The following is a 12747-nucleotide window of genomic DNA, read 5'->3' as shown; positions in this document are numbered from 1 at the left end:
AGGGGAGGGGAAGGGTTGCAGAGAGAGACAGAAGGGCCTGGCGAGGCTGACAGTCAGAGCTGCCACTGAAAGGACTCATTCAACATGCTGATGCATTCATATCAGTGAACCATTTGAAATTCAGATCCACTCTGTTGGCCGCTAAACGTTGCCCTGCTCGGCTGTCATTCACGCCGCTAAACGCAGCTTAATGGATGAATTGTGCGGTAGTGTGTCTTTGTATTACGTTAGTGGATGCTCATTCGTATTGACAAAATAGCCCGGCGCCTGTTGTGTGTGTTCAGGGAGAAGTGGGGAAAGGTGCCATGTTGAATGATGGAGAATAATGCTGCACTGGAAGTCAGCTGTGTATGTTGCTGCGTGTGTGTGGGCAAGTACTTGAGATAATGCATTAAGCGAGTGAACATGGTCTCGGCTGAGCGAGCGTGTGCGTCCGTTCATGCTCGTGCTCGTGCTCGCACCTGATTATGATGATGGAGCCTCCCGACGGGCTTCTCTCGGCTACAGTCCTCCAGTAGTCTAATGAGAAGCTGTTTCCGTAGTTACCAGGTGCGAGAGTCGGCAGCTCATAATGTCCTGTGGTGAGGAACAAAGGATGGGGAGAAGAGGTGGATGGGGAGAGCGAGCAGGGCCGGAAGTAAAGACGAAGGAATGAAATGGGTGGAGGACGCTGGAGAAATGAAACGGGGGGGGGGACGACACACACAAAACACCTGATTTCTGGTGTGAATGATCAATTTTGCCATGCGCATCTGTATTGACGTCTTCGCTCGAGAGGCTCACTGTGTTGCATGTGGAGAGACTGAATCTTTATAATAAGCTAGGGGACCTGAACACACTTCAGATCGATCTCCATTAAAGTGATGAGAAGAGTGAAGTGGGGAAGAGCTGTTAGTATCTGGTCAGATCATATTTGGCACAGTCCAAGAGGCTTGTGGGCACTGGATGAAGATTCATTGAATGAATAGTACTGTATGGTACTGGAACAGAGTCTGCTTCTAGGGCTGTGACTAATCTATTATTTCCATTTCCAGTTAATTTATTAATTGCGTTCACAATCATCCCTCAGTCAACGAAAAGCCAGCAAGTCTTTCAGCTGAGACGCATTTTTCAAAGACTGAAAATGCTCGACAACTGACGACAATGTCTTCAGCAGTCCAACATCACAGAAATTCATTAGTTTATTAGAAGACTGAAGGGGCGCGCACACACAGGAAGAGACTAGCAATGATGTGGCGTCCAAGACACCATGAAATGTTGGACTGATGGTACAACCAACAGGGAGGGACTGGTACAGCCGATTGACATTTGGCGAAAATACAGAGCTCACCAAACGTTTAACTCGAGGAAACGCCATCCACGACTTTGGTTCCTAACACTATATTCATGCTGATAGCAGGCTTGGAGGGCCGGGTAAACCCTGATGCAAACAAAAACCTTGTTGACAGTATTTTCAGAAAGTATTAGCGCATGAAGATCTTTTTCTTGGCGACCCATAATGTTTGACTTTAAACAAAATACTATACTAGGTCTGTCTGTGAACTAGTGGGTGATTTGTCACTGTTGAATCACAAGCTAGCTTCGTCCAACATGCTGTAGGAGTGTTTTTATGTTCTGCTTGTTTAACTTGGAAGCATTTGGCGTGGGAAATATGCAAGAGTCTTACCTAGGAACTTGAACATCCGCTAGTGACCAAGCTGGAAATTTTTAAGTTTTAGCCATAGTTTGACCTTTGGAACTAGCTCTTGGTGAACTCCGTCCTGCTGACTTCCGCAAACACGTCTCAAGAGAGGGACATGGCGTGTTCGAGCGAAAGCCGGAAGGAGATGAGAATGTGCTGTGGTATCTCAAAACCAGTATCTTCTCGGATCATGCCCTTTGGGAATGGGTGGATGGGGGCTTTATCTGAGGAAACGCGATAAGCAAAAATTCTCGTCGACGTCCACCGATGACCAAGGCTCGCTGGCGATGAAGGCGCAGTGTTAAGAAAGCGTAACAGAAAACACCTTCTAGTCTAAATATGTCGACCGCTCATCCAAGCGAATTAAAACTCGGCACAGAACTTCCTTGGAACCCTGGCAAACGTGACCGGCAGACATCAACATCAGAATTTCTGTCATTCCGTAGACTATATAAAATATTGAAAGGAAAACCAGCAGATTCTGAGGGCTACTATGAATGAGTTGTGTAGCGCTACCCACAGGTCTACAATAATACACAAATTGCAGTAACATTAAACACCAATGAAGCATTGCCTCCTTAAAAGAATCTGACCCCAGCTGAATTCTAATCAATACATCAGCATGACTCGAAAGCTAAAGCAAAAGCGTATCGTGCTGGAGAAAGCACTGTGAAAGACCTCAGTGTCACAACATAACATCTTAGTGAGCGCTCCCTATTTCTGGTTTCTGAGTGTGCCATGTTTAGAACTCGACACTCTCGCACCCAAAGGTTCAGTTTGAATGACTGACACCTGAACTTCTGCTAGCGCGTCTCGTGAGAGGGAGGCAGATGACGCAGTCGACTGAAAGACAAGAAATTTATGGAGAACTCTGCAGATATTCCTTCAGCTGGAATTTGGGTTATCTTCGGGAGCCTTTCTCACCACCGCCCTTTGTTGTCTGCTGTTGTGTAACTCTGTCGTCTTTTTTTTTCTCCCCCTCTCTCACCCAGATCTGATCCACTGCACCAATGAGATGAACGTGAACATTCCCCAGCTGGCGGACACGCTGTTTGAGCGCACAGCCAACTCCAGCTGGGTGGTGGTCTTCAAAGCCCTTATCACCACCCACCACCTCATGATGTACGGCAACGAGGTAGGAGGCAGCGCACAACACACACACACACAGTCACGCCAACAAAAGCCCTCCAGGCCAGCGGGCTACATCTATAAGTGATAATATTACTCAACCCTGTCTCACCCACACGTTCATAAATACAAACACGCACATCGGATCTTTTATTCATGGCCAAATCAGCATTTGGATCAACAGTAAGGGGAGTGGGACGGTGACTGATGTATGTGGAATGCAAACAGAATCCACTGAGGATGTTACACATTGGACACAAGGCGTGAATGATTGAAATAGCTGTGGAGCGCCGAGAAATTAATTAGCTCGGTACGTGCTGGAGGCAAGATGGGGGACAAGGATAGACGCAAATGAATAATGAAATAAATTAACTTAATAAAAACACTGTTGGTAGCTGGAAGAATAACACGGCCCCTCCGTGGATTTGCAGACATTCAAAGACAATAATCTGAAATTAAAATTGATGCAACTGCCTCTTTGCTGGGAAGGACTTTTTCATTGATTCTGATGGGGTCTGATCAACGGCCGTGTCAACAGAATGTCTCGGTTTATGTGCAGCGTTGGACACGGAGAGTTTTGTAGTTTCACTCTTTGTAGTTTTATTCATTTGTAGTCCCATAGAAGCAGAGCTTTGTTCTTCAAATAAAGTATGTTAGTTAGTGCTGATCCTCTGGTCTGTAGGCTGTCAATAATTCATATATTATAACATAACACATAGAACACAATACCTTTTTCATGAAAGTATGCTTTGATATTCAGATAGACTCGTGCCCTCTGAATGCATATTCTATGAGTACAGTCGTTCAAACAAAATGTGCTTTGTTGTGAGATGATTTCTTTTTTTCATCGCATAAAAATGCATGACTGTTAGATTTTATGCAGCAGACATGTGCTTCAGTATGCTTATTATCATGCCAGTGATATTCATTTTAGTTAAGTGCTTAGGTACATTTTTATCAGCTATTTAGTATCACTTTAAATTTCTGTGACTAAAATGCAGAATGACCAAATGATAACTAGTTAGCGCTAAGCTGGGCTCAGACTACAGGAGTTTTAAAATCCTACCTGATTTAAAAATCATTCACAGACGTCCCTTTCTCTAATCTCAAGCTTGCTCACGTTTCATTTTTGAAATGATGAGAAACTAGTTGAGATTCAGTTAGCGAGGTTAGCATCGTGAATGTTGACAGATCACTCTGGCGATTGTCAGGAAACGAGGAACAAATCATCACAAAACCCCTGTAACCTGAGCCCAGCGTCAGAGTTGCTGAATGTTAGGTTTCGTCACCCTTGGACGCAGCATTGTCCCTGTTTTCTGTCTTTGTTAAAGCTAAGCTAACCAGCCAATGCCATTAGCTTCCCACTAATTATACAATCACCAGAGAGGCATCAGTCTTCTCTAACCCTTGCCAAGATTCAGCAAATTTCCCCAAAATGTTTACCCTGCACGTTGTTTCCATTTAAAAAAAAAAGCTGATCAGTTTCTAATTTAACCGCAATATGCTAACAATGAGCTCAGAAATAGTCTGGAATTAAGCTCAAGTGCATATTTCATTGTGTACTACTGAATCCTCTCAATAGCCAAACACACCCAAAAGCCGACACACCCTGAACAACATTTCTTTTGATTTCCGTTGATAGAGGGAAGCATCGCTTCCTCGTTGAGCTGAGATCACCAGTGATTGCATTACGTAACGCTTCCTTTTGGTGTTCCTTTGTTCTTGCGTTAATCTAAACTTCCTCTCTTCAGAGGAAGTCCTGGGTGTGCAATCACTTTACTGCGGGGTACTATAGAACCACCTAAACACTCGTCGCAGCACGACAAAATCAGATGTGATGCTACGCGCTGTTGGTGCAACGGAGACAAACTGCCGTCTTTGATAGTGAGACACTTGCATGAGCCACAATCTCATATACAGCCGACAGACTTCAGATCAGTTGGTGACTCCATGCTAAACGATACCTCAAGCAACTGCGACAGTTTTGATGATTCAAATCATGCTAAGTAGGTCACTGCGGAGCGGCGAGAAGTGGTTGGGAGGTATTCCCGTACTCCGGGCTGATTCATCTCCGAGCTGTCGCTGTCAGATTGAACCCATGTGAAGTTGATGTCTCACCTAGGGTGACTTCGCAGCGATTGCGGCATTATGCTACTTCCTAATCTCTGCGTCGCCAACAAGCAGATCACTGTGTTTGTTTGTTTCTGCTGCCTCAGATAAGGAAAAATCTAATTCTAGTTAAGTTATGGTTATTAATATATCTTGCTGCGTTTCCGCTGTTTTATGAAATGGGTATTTTAAACAGCCTCTTTGTGTTTCATGCAATTCAGAACTGATTTACTATTAGCACCGGTTGCGAGATTATATATTTCACGTTTGCCTGTAGCAGGTAGATAAGTCAGTTTATAAATTGTGTCTGGTGCAACAGAGTAATCTTGTCCTACAAATTAAAAACGTAGAGCGGGCAATAGAGTCGCAAATAATTCAACTTCATGGAACATTTTAAAATGCAGTTATTTTTTTATTGCCAATATGCTGCCGTTCAGTGGTTATAAAATGCTGAAACTAACAAAGTGCGAGGCACACACGGAAAGCCAAACATTCCTACAGTAAATTACAGTAGGCGCGTTTCTTTTCTAGCCCCGCAGAGCGAGGCTTTCGGGCCGCCGTGGAGCGAGAGTGTGTGCTCATCAGCCTGCATTCATCAGCCCTGTCAGGACACTGGTGCTGACTGAGGCTCAGCGGCCAGGTGTCCCTGCTCCCTCGTGGCCGTGCCATCCATTATAGTCAGCGCTCAGAGAAATCTGGCCGTAAAATTAGAAACCACGGACCCACGGAATTGGGGTCAATAGACTGTACGTTCCCTTTCAGATCAACACACTGACCGGTTGCTTCTCGCCTGGCGCGCGGTGGCCTTGCACGGGGTCTGATGGATGCTCTCGCACTAAAAAAAAGGTTTACACTGAATTAAAATTTGCATGCACACCACAAGGAAATTCCCGTTTGTCACAGAGGTGTACTCTCTGACAAACAAAATTATGATGGAGCTGAGCTGTAAGGCAAAGCTTTACATTTACCAGTCAGTTTACATTCCACCTTTTGTCATGAACTTTGGGTGGTAATTGAAAGAATGACGTCATGGTTAAAAGCGGCCAAAATGAACTTCCTCCGTAGGGTGGCTGGGCTCAGCCTTCCACGGAATTTGTAGCTGTGACCGCGCAGGTTACGTAACCGCCACAGTGGCGCTGACCGCAACTGCTGTGACTGGTCCAAAATACGTGGAGTGAAACTGCGATTTGTGTGTGCGTTTGGGTGGCCGCACATTTGTCAGCACATGTACATCTGAATTTTTGTGCGCACGCAACTACCGAGCAGTGTGCAATATCATTGCGCAAATGCACACACAGCAGTCTGAATAAAACTTCTCAAAGCTCATCGTTTTTGATTTCAAAATTCTTCCTGTGCTTCCAAATGTCTACTGTTGTGCATACAGATCAGTGGATAGATCAGGCACGTGCACGTAGAGTTTTGAGACCGTTTTCACGCTGCTCAGAGCCACACGGATCCACGAATGCAAGGTGCATTTAGGTGTCGCCGGGAAACCGGCGTATCTGGGCTTTGAGTGGAGGGATGCATATCATTCCTGTGGGGCAAATGCATCTTAACTGATATAACTAATCACCTTTTATTTAGTACCAACACTGAACTCAACAGAGTACCATGAAGATATGAACACATGGTTCAAATAAGCTGCTGCTAGGGATGGACTTATTCTGCTGGGAGGACCTTGGAGTAGATTGTCTTAATGTGAGTACACCGCTAAACCAGGTTAACAATGCAAACTAACACTTCCATGACCATGCCATGGATGGATGACGGTGTCTAGCTGCATTTGATAGTTTGGTATGCAGATAATTTCATTCACCGTTAACGTCAACGCTAACGCAACCAGCCAGAAACCGTGTGTTGGTTCACGCGTGAATTAAAATTCGCATTTGTGACCACCCAGATTCACACGCACATTGTTGCACGCATTTGAGAATCGCCTGTTTCACCTGGAACACGCATCTGAGACCAGTTTGACGCTCGTTCCACTCCATTAAAATGCGTTTCCTAGTTCACGTGTTCAAAGCTTTCCCTTGTTCATCCTCCGACACTCCATCCGCTCAGATAGATGACGGCCCTATCTTCTGGTCTGAGGTGATTCCAGTGAAAGTAACTGTTGATCCACGTTTATTGCTTTAAACTCCGACGTGAGCTGTTCAGTTCGACTCACTATTGCGCGAAGTGCAGAGTGAAACTCAACACGGGTGACTAGTCGCCGCCTGGTGTTTCGATACGGACACACCAGCTCACAGGTAGCAATGCTTTCACAGGCCCACGACGAAGGCTTGATGGTGGCTCGGTTGTGGGACTGTAAACCAAGCTTTAGAGAAAGGCTGAAGAGCTTGGATATTCGCAGGGAGCTCAGACTAAAGTTGCTCCTCCTTCGCTTTGAATGGATCCAGCTGAGATGATTCAGGCATCTGGTGAGGAGGCCCAGAATTCACTAGAGAGATTACATACCTTGTCTGGCTTGGGATCGCCTTGCATAAGGAACTCGAATACATTGCTAGGTGGAGGACCATATGGGATACCATACACCTTAGCTTGTTGCCACTGTAGCCCAACCTCAGATAAGCAGATTGAAGGATGGCTATGATGTTTGGAAGCATCAAAAGCACTCGTGTATCCCTTTCAATATGATTAATGCTACAGCCCATATTCTCTTCAATGACCTTGCTTTAAAGAGCCACTAAACCTGAAATTATTTCATGACAGTGTTATAGCCTCCCAAGGACTCTGTTGTACGTTCCAAGAAAAAAAAAATGTTTTTAGGACATAAAAATGTCAAAGTTATCAAAACTGTTTACAGAAGTAGAAAAAGAAGGGGATAAAAAGAGGAGGTACGGAAAGATGAGGGAGGTATAGAAGGAAGGAGGTGGAGAACAAGTATTATTATCTTAAAAATGTCGTCAGACATTCACTGTCTGTTTTAGTAGTGCACCGACAGGGAAAACGGCAATACACCCTGTGCTTCAGGTGAAATGCATGTCGACTACAGATGTTTGCATCTCCTCGCTATCCGTGCTTCCAAGCCTGTGGTCAGCAACCGAATGGAAATCAGACGGCGATATCTGAACATATTTAAATAGAAGTCCGCTGTTGGCATTCATTGGAGGCTTGTCTGGATGTCAGCAGAATGCAGCCATTTTAAACGCAGTCCATTTTATACTGCTGTCCCTGGTAATATATTCAGCCCCTGCCTTCAAATCAGATGTGTGAATTTACCATTCAGAGCAAACAGCATGTGTATTAAGTTTTAATATCTCTTCTTTCCCTCAGCTGCCATATTTGTTGGAGAGCTCTGGATCGTGATTAGAGTAATAGAGCATTTTCTGTGTGTGTTTGTGTGTTTGTGTGCGTGTGTGTGCGTGTGTGTGCGTGGCAGCTATTGATACTCATTCAATTCTTCACCTCCGGTTTTTTCCTCCCTGCCAAGAAGCAATCCTGGCTCGTTCCCCAATGACACTGTGAATCCTGCGAGCGATCAAGAGTCTGTCAATATGTTTGATCACTATTTCACTTTTGTCCTGCTACAAAGCCGTTTTTGGAGTGCATCTCGCAGAAACGCGGCTGCAGGATTTAGAGTTTTCGCTCATCGGTTTAGTTTACGGTGCGCCAGTCTAAAGTTTCCACCTCAGCCGACATACGAGGTTTAAATTTGGCCTTAACTGCAGTCAGGGATGTCTAGCCTTGGCTCGGCGTCTGGCCATTGTCTAGGTTGTTATCATTTGTCAGCGTGTGCCTCAGCTTCCAGGCCTTTGTACGATAGGCCAATATGTACCAAAAACAACCCAGCAGGAAACCCCAAACAATGACTGAGAGAGACATTTTCCATCTCTTCTCTCCCAGCCACTGTGTCCCTTCCCTCTAGGGAGGCTGCTGGGTTTCTCCCCCGAGACTGTTCATGCTTTGTCCATCCTAGACCTGAACTAGGCTTTAAAGAGAGACAGAGGGAGAGGAAGCATGGGCGACATGGGAGTAAAACGTGGGAGTTGTCTGTGGAATTACAAGAATTGGGAAGTGATGCAGCTGATGACGGGACAAGAAGCCAGTCCTAGAGAAATTGGGTCATATAGAAGTCAAAGTTATTCTGAAATCGTTTTTTGAAAGGCTAAGCACTTCCTCAGATTGGTTTTTGACACATAATCCACCTGATTTTCTTTTCTGTCCCTGCGTTTCTTGCAACCGATTCTCCGAGAACAATAGATCCCACATTTTCTACGGGTAATGGGATCTTTGGTGGTGGTGCTTTGTTTAGCTTTGTTTCCTGTAAGCATAGTTCTTCTCAGACTAAACCTTGAAATAAAGTAAGATATCAAGTTCCTTTTTCTAAAATGTGTGGAAACACAATCAGGTACACATAAAACAGAATAAATGCAAAGGCTACTGCTTACTTGTAAACAGTTTATTCAGAAAAGTATGCATGTTACATATATTGGACTGTCTGTTATACAATATGTGAAATATATAGCATATAGTAATATATATATATATACATAATATAATAATATATATATATACATATAACTAATAGGAACTGTTGTAAAAGGTGTTCACTGTGTTCTCCAACATGCTAACACTTGCCATTTCACTGTAAACACAAAGTATAAAGTAGATGATTGATCAAAAGCTGGTGTTTTGGATGAATTCAAGTGTCGACCTGATGGTGCTATGGGAAAAGTCGCCAACATTAATAACATCTTTACCAGATTTAATGGCTGTCCACCCTATAGGTGTTGAGAGATTTCAATTAAAAGCAAGTTAATAATCAGTTCTGTTCTGTTTCTCTAGACTCACTAGTGTTTTCATTTAATTAATACTGCGCTCTCACGGTCCCATGGTCCCACGGGACCGCTTTACGGAGCAGTTGGCATGGCAATTGGTAGTTGTCATATCCTGTTTCTGTAGCATCAAATAACAAACTAAAACTAAATTTATCCAAGAAATTGACACATTATATTAACTACCTAAAGTGACTGAAACCATCCTCAAAAAAAAATTATTTGACGTGCATTTCAGTGTTTTAGTTTGCCCCATCCACTAACATAGAGGGGGTGGGGCTTATGACCTATACTGCAGCCAACCACCAGGGGGAGCTCTACTTGCTTTGGCTTCACTTTTGCTCCGACGTCCATCTTTATATACAGTCTATGCTTGAAATAATTATTGACAGATTAGTTTACTAATCAAAAAAAACTATCAGCAATTGATTGAAAAACAATACGGATTTCTTGCAGCCCTTGAATTTGTATTGTTACTCACACTATATACATAAAATTTCATTGAATTAGGATACATGCTTACAGTAAACTTCTGTATAAAAAAAAAATCACAGATTTCATTGTCGTAGTTGCTGAGTCACTAATCAAAATGTTAGACTCATGGTAGTGCTAGTGGGAAAAACCATAATGTTGCATTATCCTTATCCTTATCCTTATCCTCTGGGAAACATGAATATTATTTGAGATTTTTTATAGCTGATCTTAGTTAACCATATTCACTGCAAAAAATAAAACCATTTTGATTCTTTATCTGTGTTTTTGCAGTGCTGACAAATCAATAGTAGGTTACACTTTCTCCCTTTAGATTAGTTTTGGTTTAACTAAGAATAAATTGGTATTTGAACACAGCAAAAAAATCAAACCCCTCACGGCTCTAACCTGTCAAGTATTTTCCAGTAGGAGCAGCCTTTTTTACAATGCCCTCATAATTTTCTGCTTTTTCCTCAGTCTACTGTGACTTCGAGGAATGTCACAGCCTAAAGATTTGCCAGACCACAAGGTAAAGGCTAGCACACCGCCGTGAAACCCTTTTGTTGGAGTTTGTTTTCAAGGACGCTGTGCACTCAGAAATCCTACCCATCATCCTTTCTTCTTCTGGGCAGCATAGTTGTAAGTGTCAGCGAGGAAAATTACAGCCTGATTGATTGTGCCTCAGTGCATCAGGAATCAGGATGGAGAGCCGGGAGTCTGTACATCAGAACTGAGTGAGCACAGGGATAAGATGGAGTGCGCTGAATGAGTGAGAGAAAGGTGGAAGGAGGAGATAGAGAGAGTAGACGGAGTGTGAGAGTCATTAAGGACACGAGAGGAGACAGGGACGGTCTGGCGAGGACAGCGCTGAAAGTGCTGACGGCAGCAGGACACGCTGCTTTCCTTTTCTCTCTGTGGGAGTCTTTTTTTTTTTTTTAATGCGCGTGAGAGATGGAAAGCGATAGAGGGCGGCCAGACGGAGGGAACGGCGAGGTGTGCGTTAGCAGACGCCGCTTGCGTGCTCAAATGCGACGGCGGTGTAAAGTTGCAGCGCGAGCCGCCACCCCCAGCGCACCTCGCCGCCACCGCTGTCCCAGATAGCAAACGGCCCGTTTGTTCTGGTGACGTCACCGAAGCACTCTCATCACTCTCATCACTACACTCCCACCACCACCACCCCCACCAGCACCTCCACCACCTCTGGGGAGGGCGAGGACGCAGACGGAGGCACAGATCTGAGCGAGCACAGGGAGGAGGGGGGGGAGCGTGTGAGCTATTCCGAAAGGCAGACGGATGGAAAGAACGAGGAGGAAATGAAAGACTGAATGATAAAAAAAGAGGTGGAGAAAGCTGCTGACTCAAGCGCTGCGTCCGAGGGATCGCGGACAGGGAGGATGTCAGCTGTGTGTGTGTTGGAGAGGGCGGCGTGACTCTGATAGGGGTCACTGGTGATAATCTGAAAAGCTCGACCGCACACGTACACAAAGTCACCGCACATGTGCTTCCTATCAGCTACTGGTGTGCAGACGTAAAGATGATTAGTAGCCGGGCAGAGATTGCGGTGGAATCTCTGACCTGTGTGTGTGTGTGTGTGTGTGTGTGTGTTTGTGACGGGCTCCGGCTTATCTCTGATACCCAAACATCCTATCTGAAAAGTGAAAACTCCAGGGTGACCCACGATGAGCTGACACAGTCGCTACACACTTCCTTATGCTCCTTCAAGCAGATAAACAAGTTTTTCCAACTCAACTAAATTGGCTGCATCTGCGAGATCGATAGATGAAAGTAATGTGTGTGTGTGTGTGTGTGTGCGTTTTTGTCTGTGTGTGGCCGTCCTACTGTGCTCAGCGGGCTTAGCCAACCAGAAACTTGCAGGGTACATCGAGCTCAATAGAGATTCTCCCAGTCAGGGGTGTCTGCATCTATTTTTTCTTCCCTTTTTTTTGCATTTTGCACCGATTCAGGTTATCGATTCCCTGAAATTATACTGATCTGGTTTTTAAGTTAACCCTTCCCCAGAGCAGGGACTGTCCGATCACGGCCTCGCAGCTGTAAGTAGGCACAGCAGATGTGTCAAGGTTTGATTTCATAGGGTTTGGAGGGTAATTTATTTTAAAGGAAGTAAAATGCAATCTTTGGCACGTTTGTCTAACTAGCTTTGTCCAACGGTTGTTAGCGAGCGGTATTTCCAAGGTTGAGGTATCAAAGATATCATTATTCAGCAGCACATTAGTTTGTGGGCTTTCAGAGTTTGTTTACAGCCAGCGCACCTCGGCTGTGTAGTTATTTTCCCAAAGTGTGAAAGCTTGTGCTCAATGCGTCCTGAGAGGCTTTTTTCTTTTCTCTTGTAACATCCCATTCACTCGCAGTGTGTTGTTTTCCGTGGGAGGCGAGGCGGCATTTCTGCCGAAGTAGTAGCAAAGCTCCTGATGTTCCACAGAACACAGAGATTGGTGGACATGTTTTCTGTGCCTGCGAGCAGAGCAGACACTTTACCCCCTCCACTAGTCTCCCCTTCAAGTGGCAAGTTTAATTAGTTGAACTGTAATTACCTCTGCTGGTGCCACCAATCTATACAAT

At 44.6% G+C, this 12747-nt stretch overlaps 1 protein-coding gene across 3 annotated transcripts in view; it reads left to right on the top strand.

Moving 5' to 3' along the window:
• LOC311494131 (phosphatidylinositol-binding clathrin assembly protein) overlaps positions 1 to 12747 on the top strand; it is an 88429-nt gene that overhangs the window by 19925 nt on the left and 55757 nt on the right. For all 3 annotated transcript variants that reach the window (XM_084553026.1, XM_084553024.1, XM_084553025.1), the window contains exon 2: positions 2674 to 2816. In XM_084553026.1, coding sequence (XP_084409152.1) covers positions 2674 to 2816 — 143 coding nt within the window. The remainder of the gene's footprint in view (positions 1 to 2673; positions 2817 to 12747) is intronic.

The sequence above is a fragment of the Chelon labrosus genome (genome assembly GCF_963514085.1).
Source record: "Chelon labrosus genome assembly, chromosome: 1".
NCBI classification, from domain to species: Eukaryota; Metazoa; Chordata; class Actinopteri; order Mugiliformes; family Mugilidae; genus Chelon; species Chelon labrosus.
Note: the sequence above shows the minus strand (reverse complement) of the source record. Positions and strands in the feature narration are given on the sequence as shown.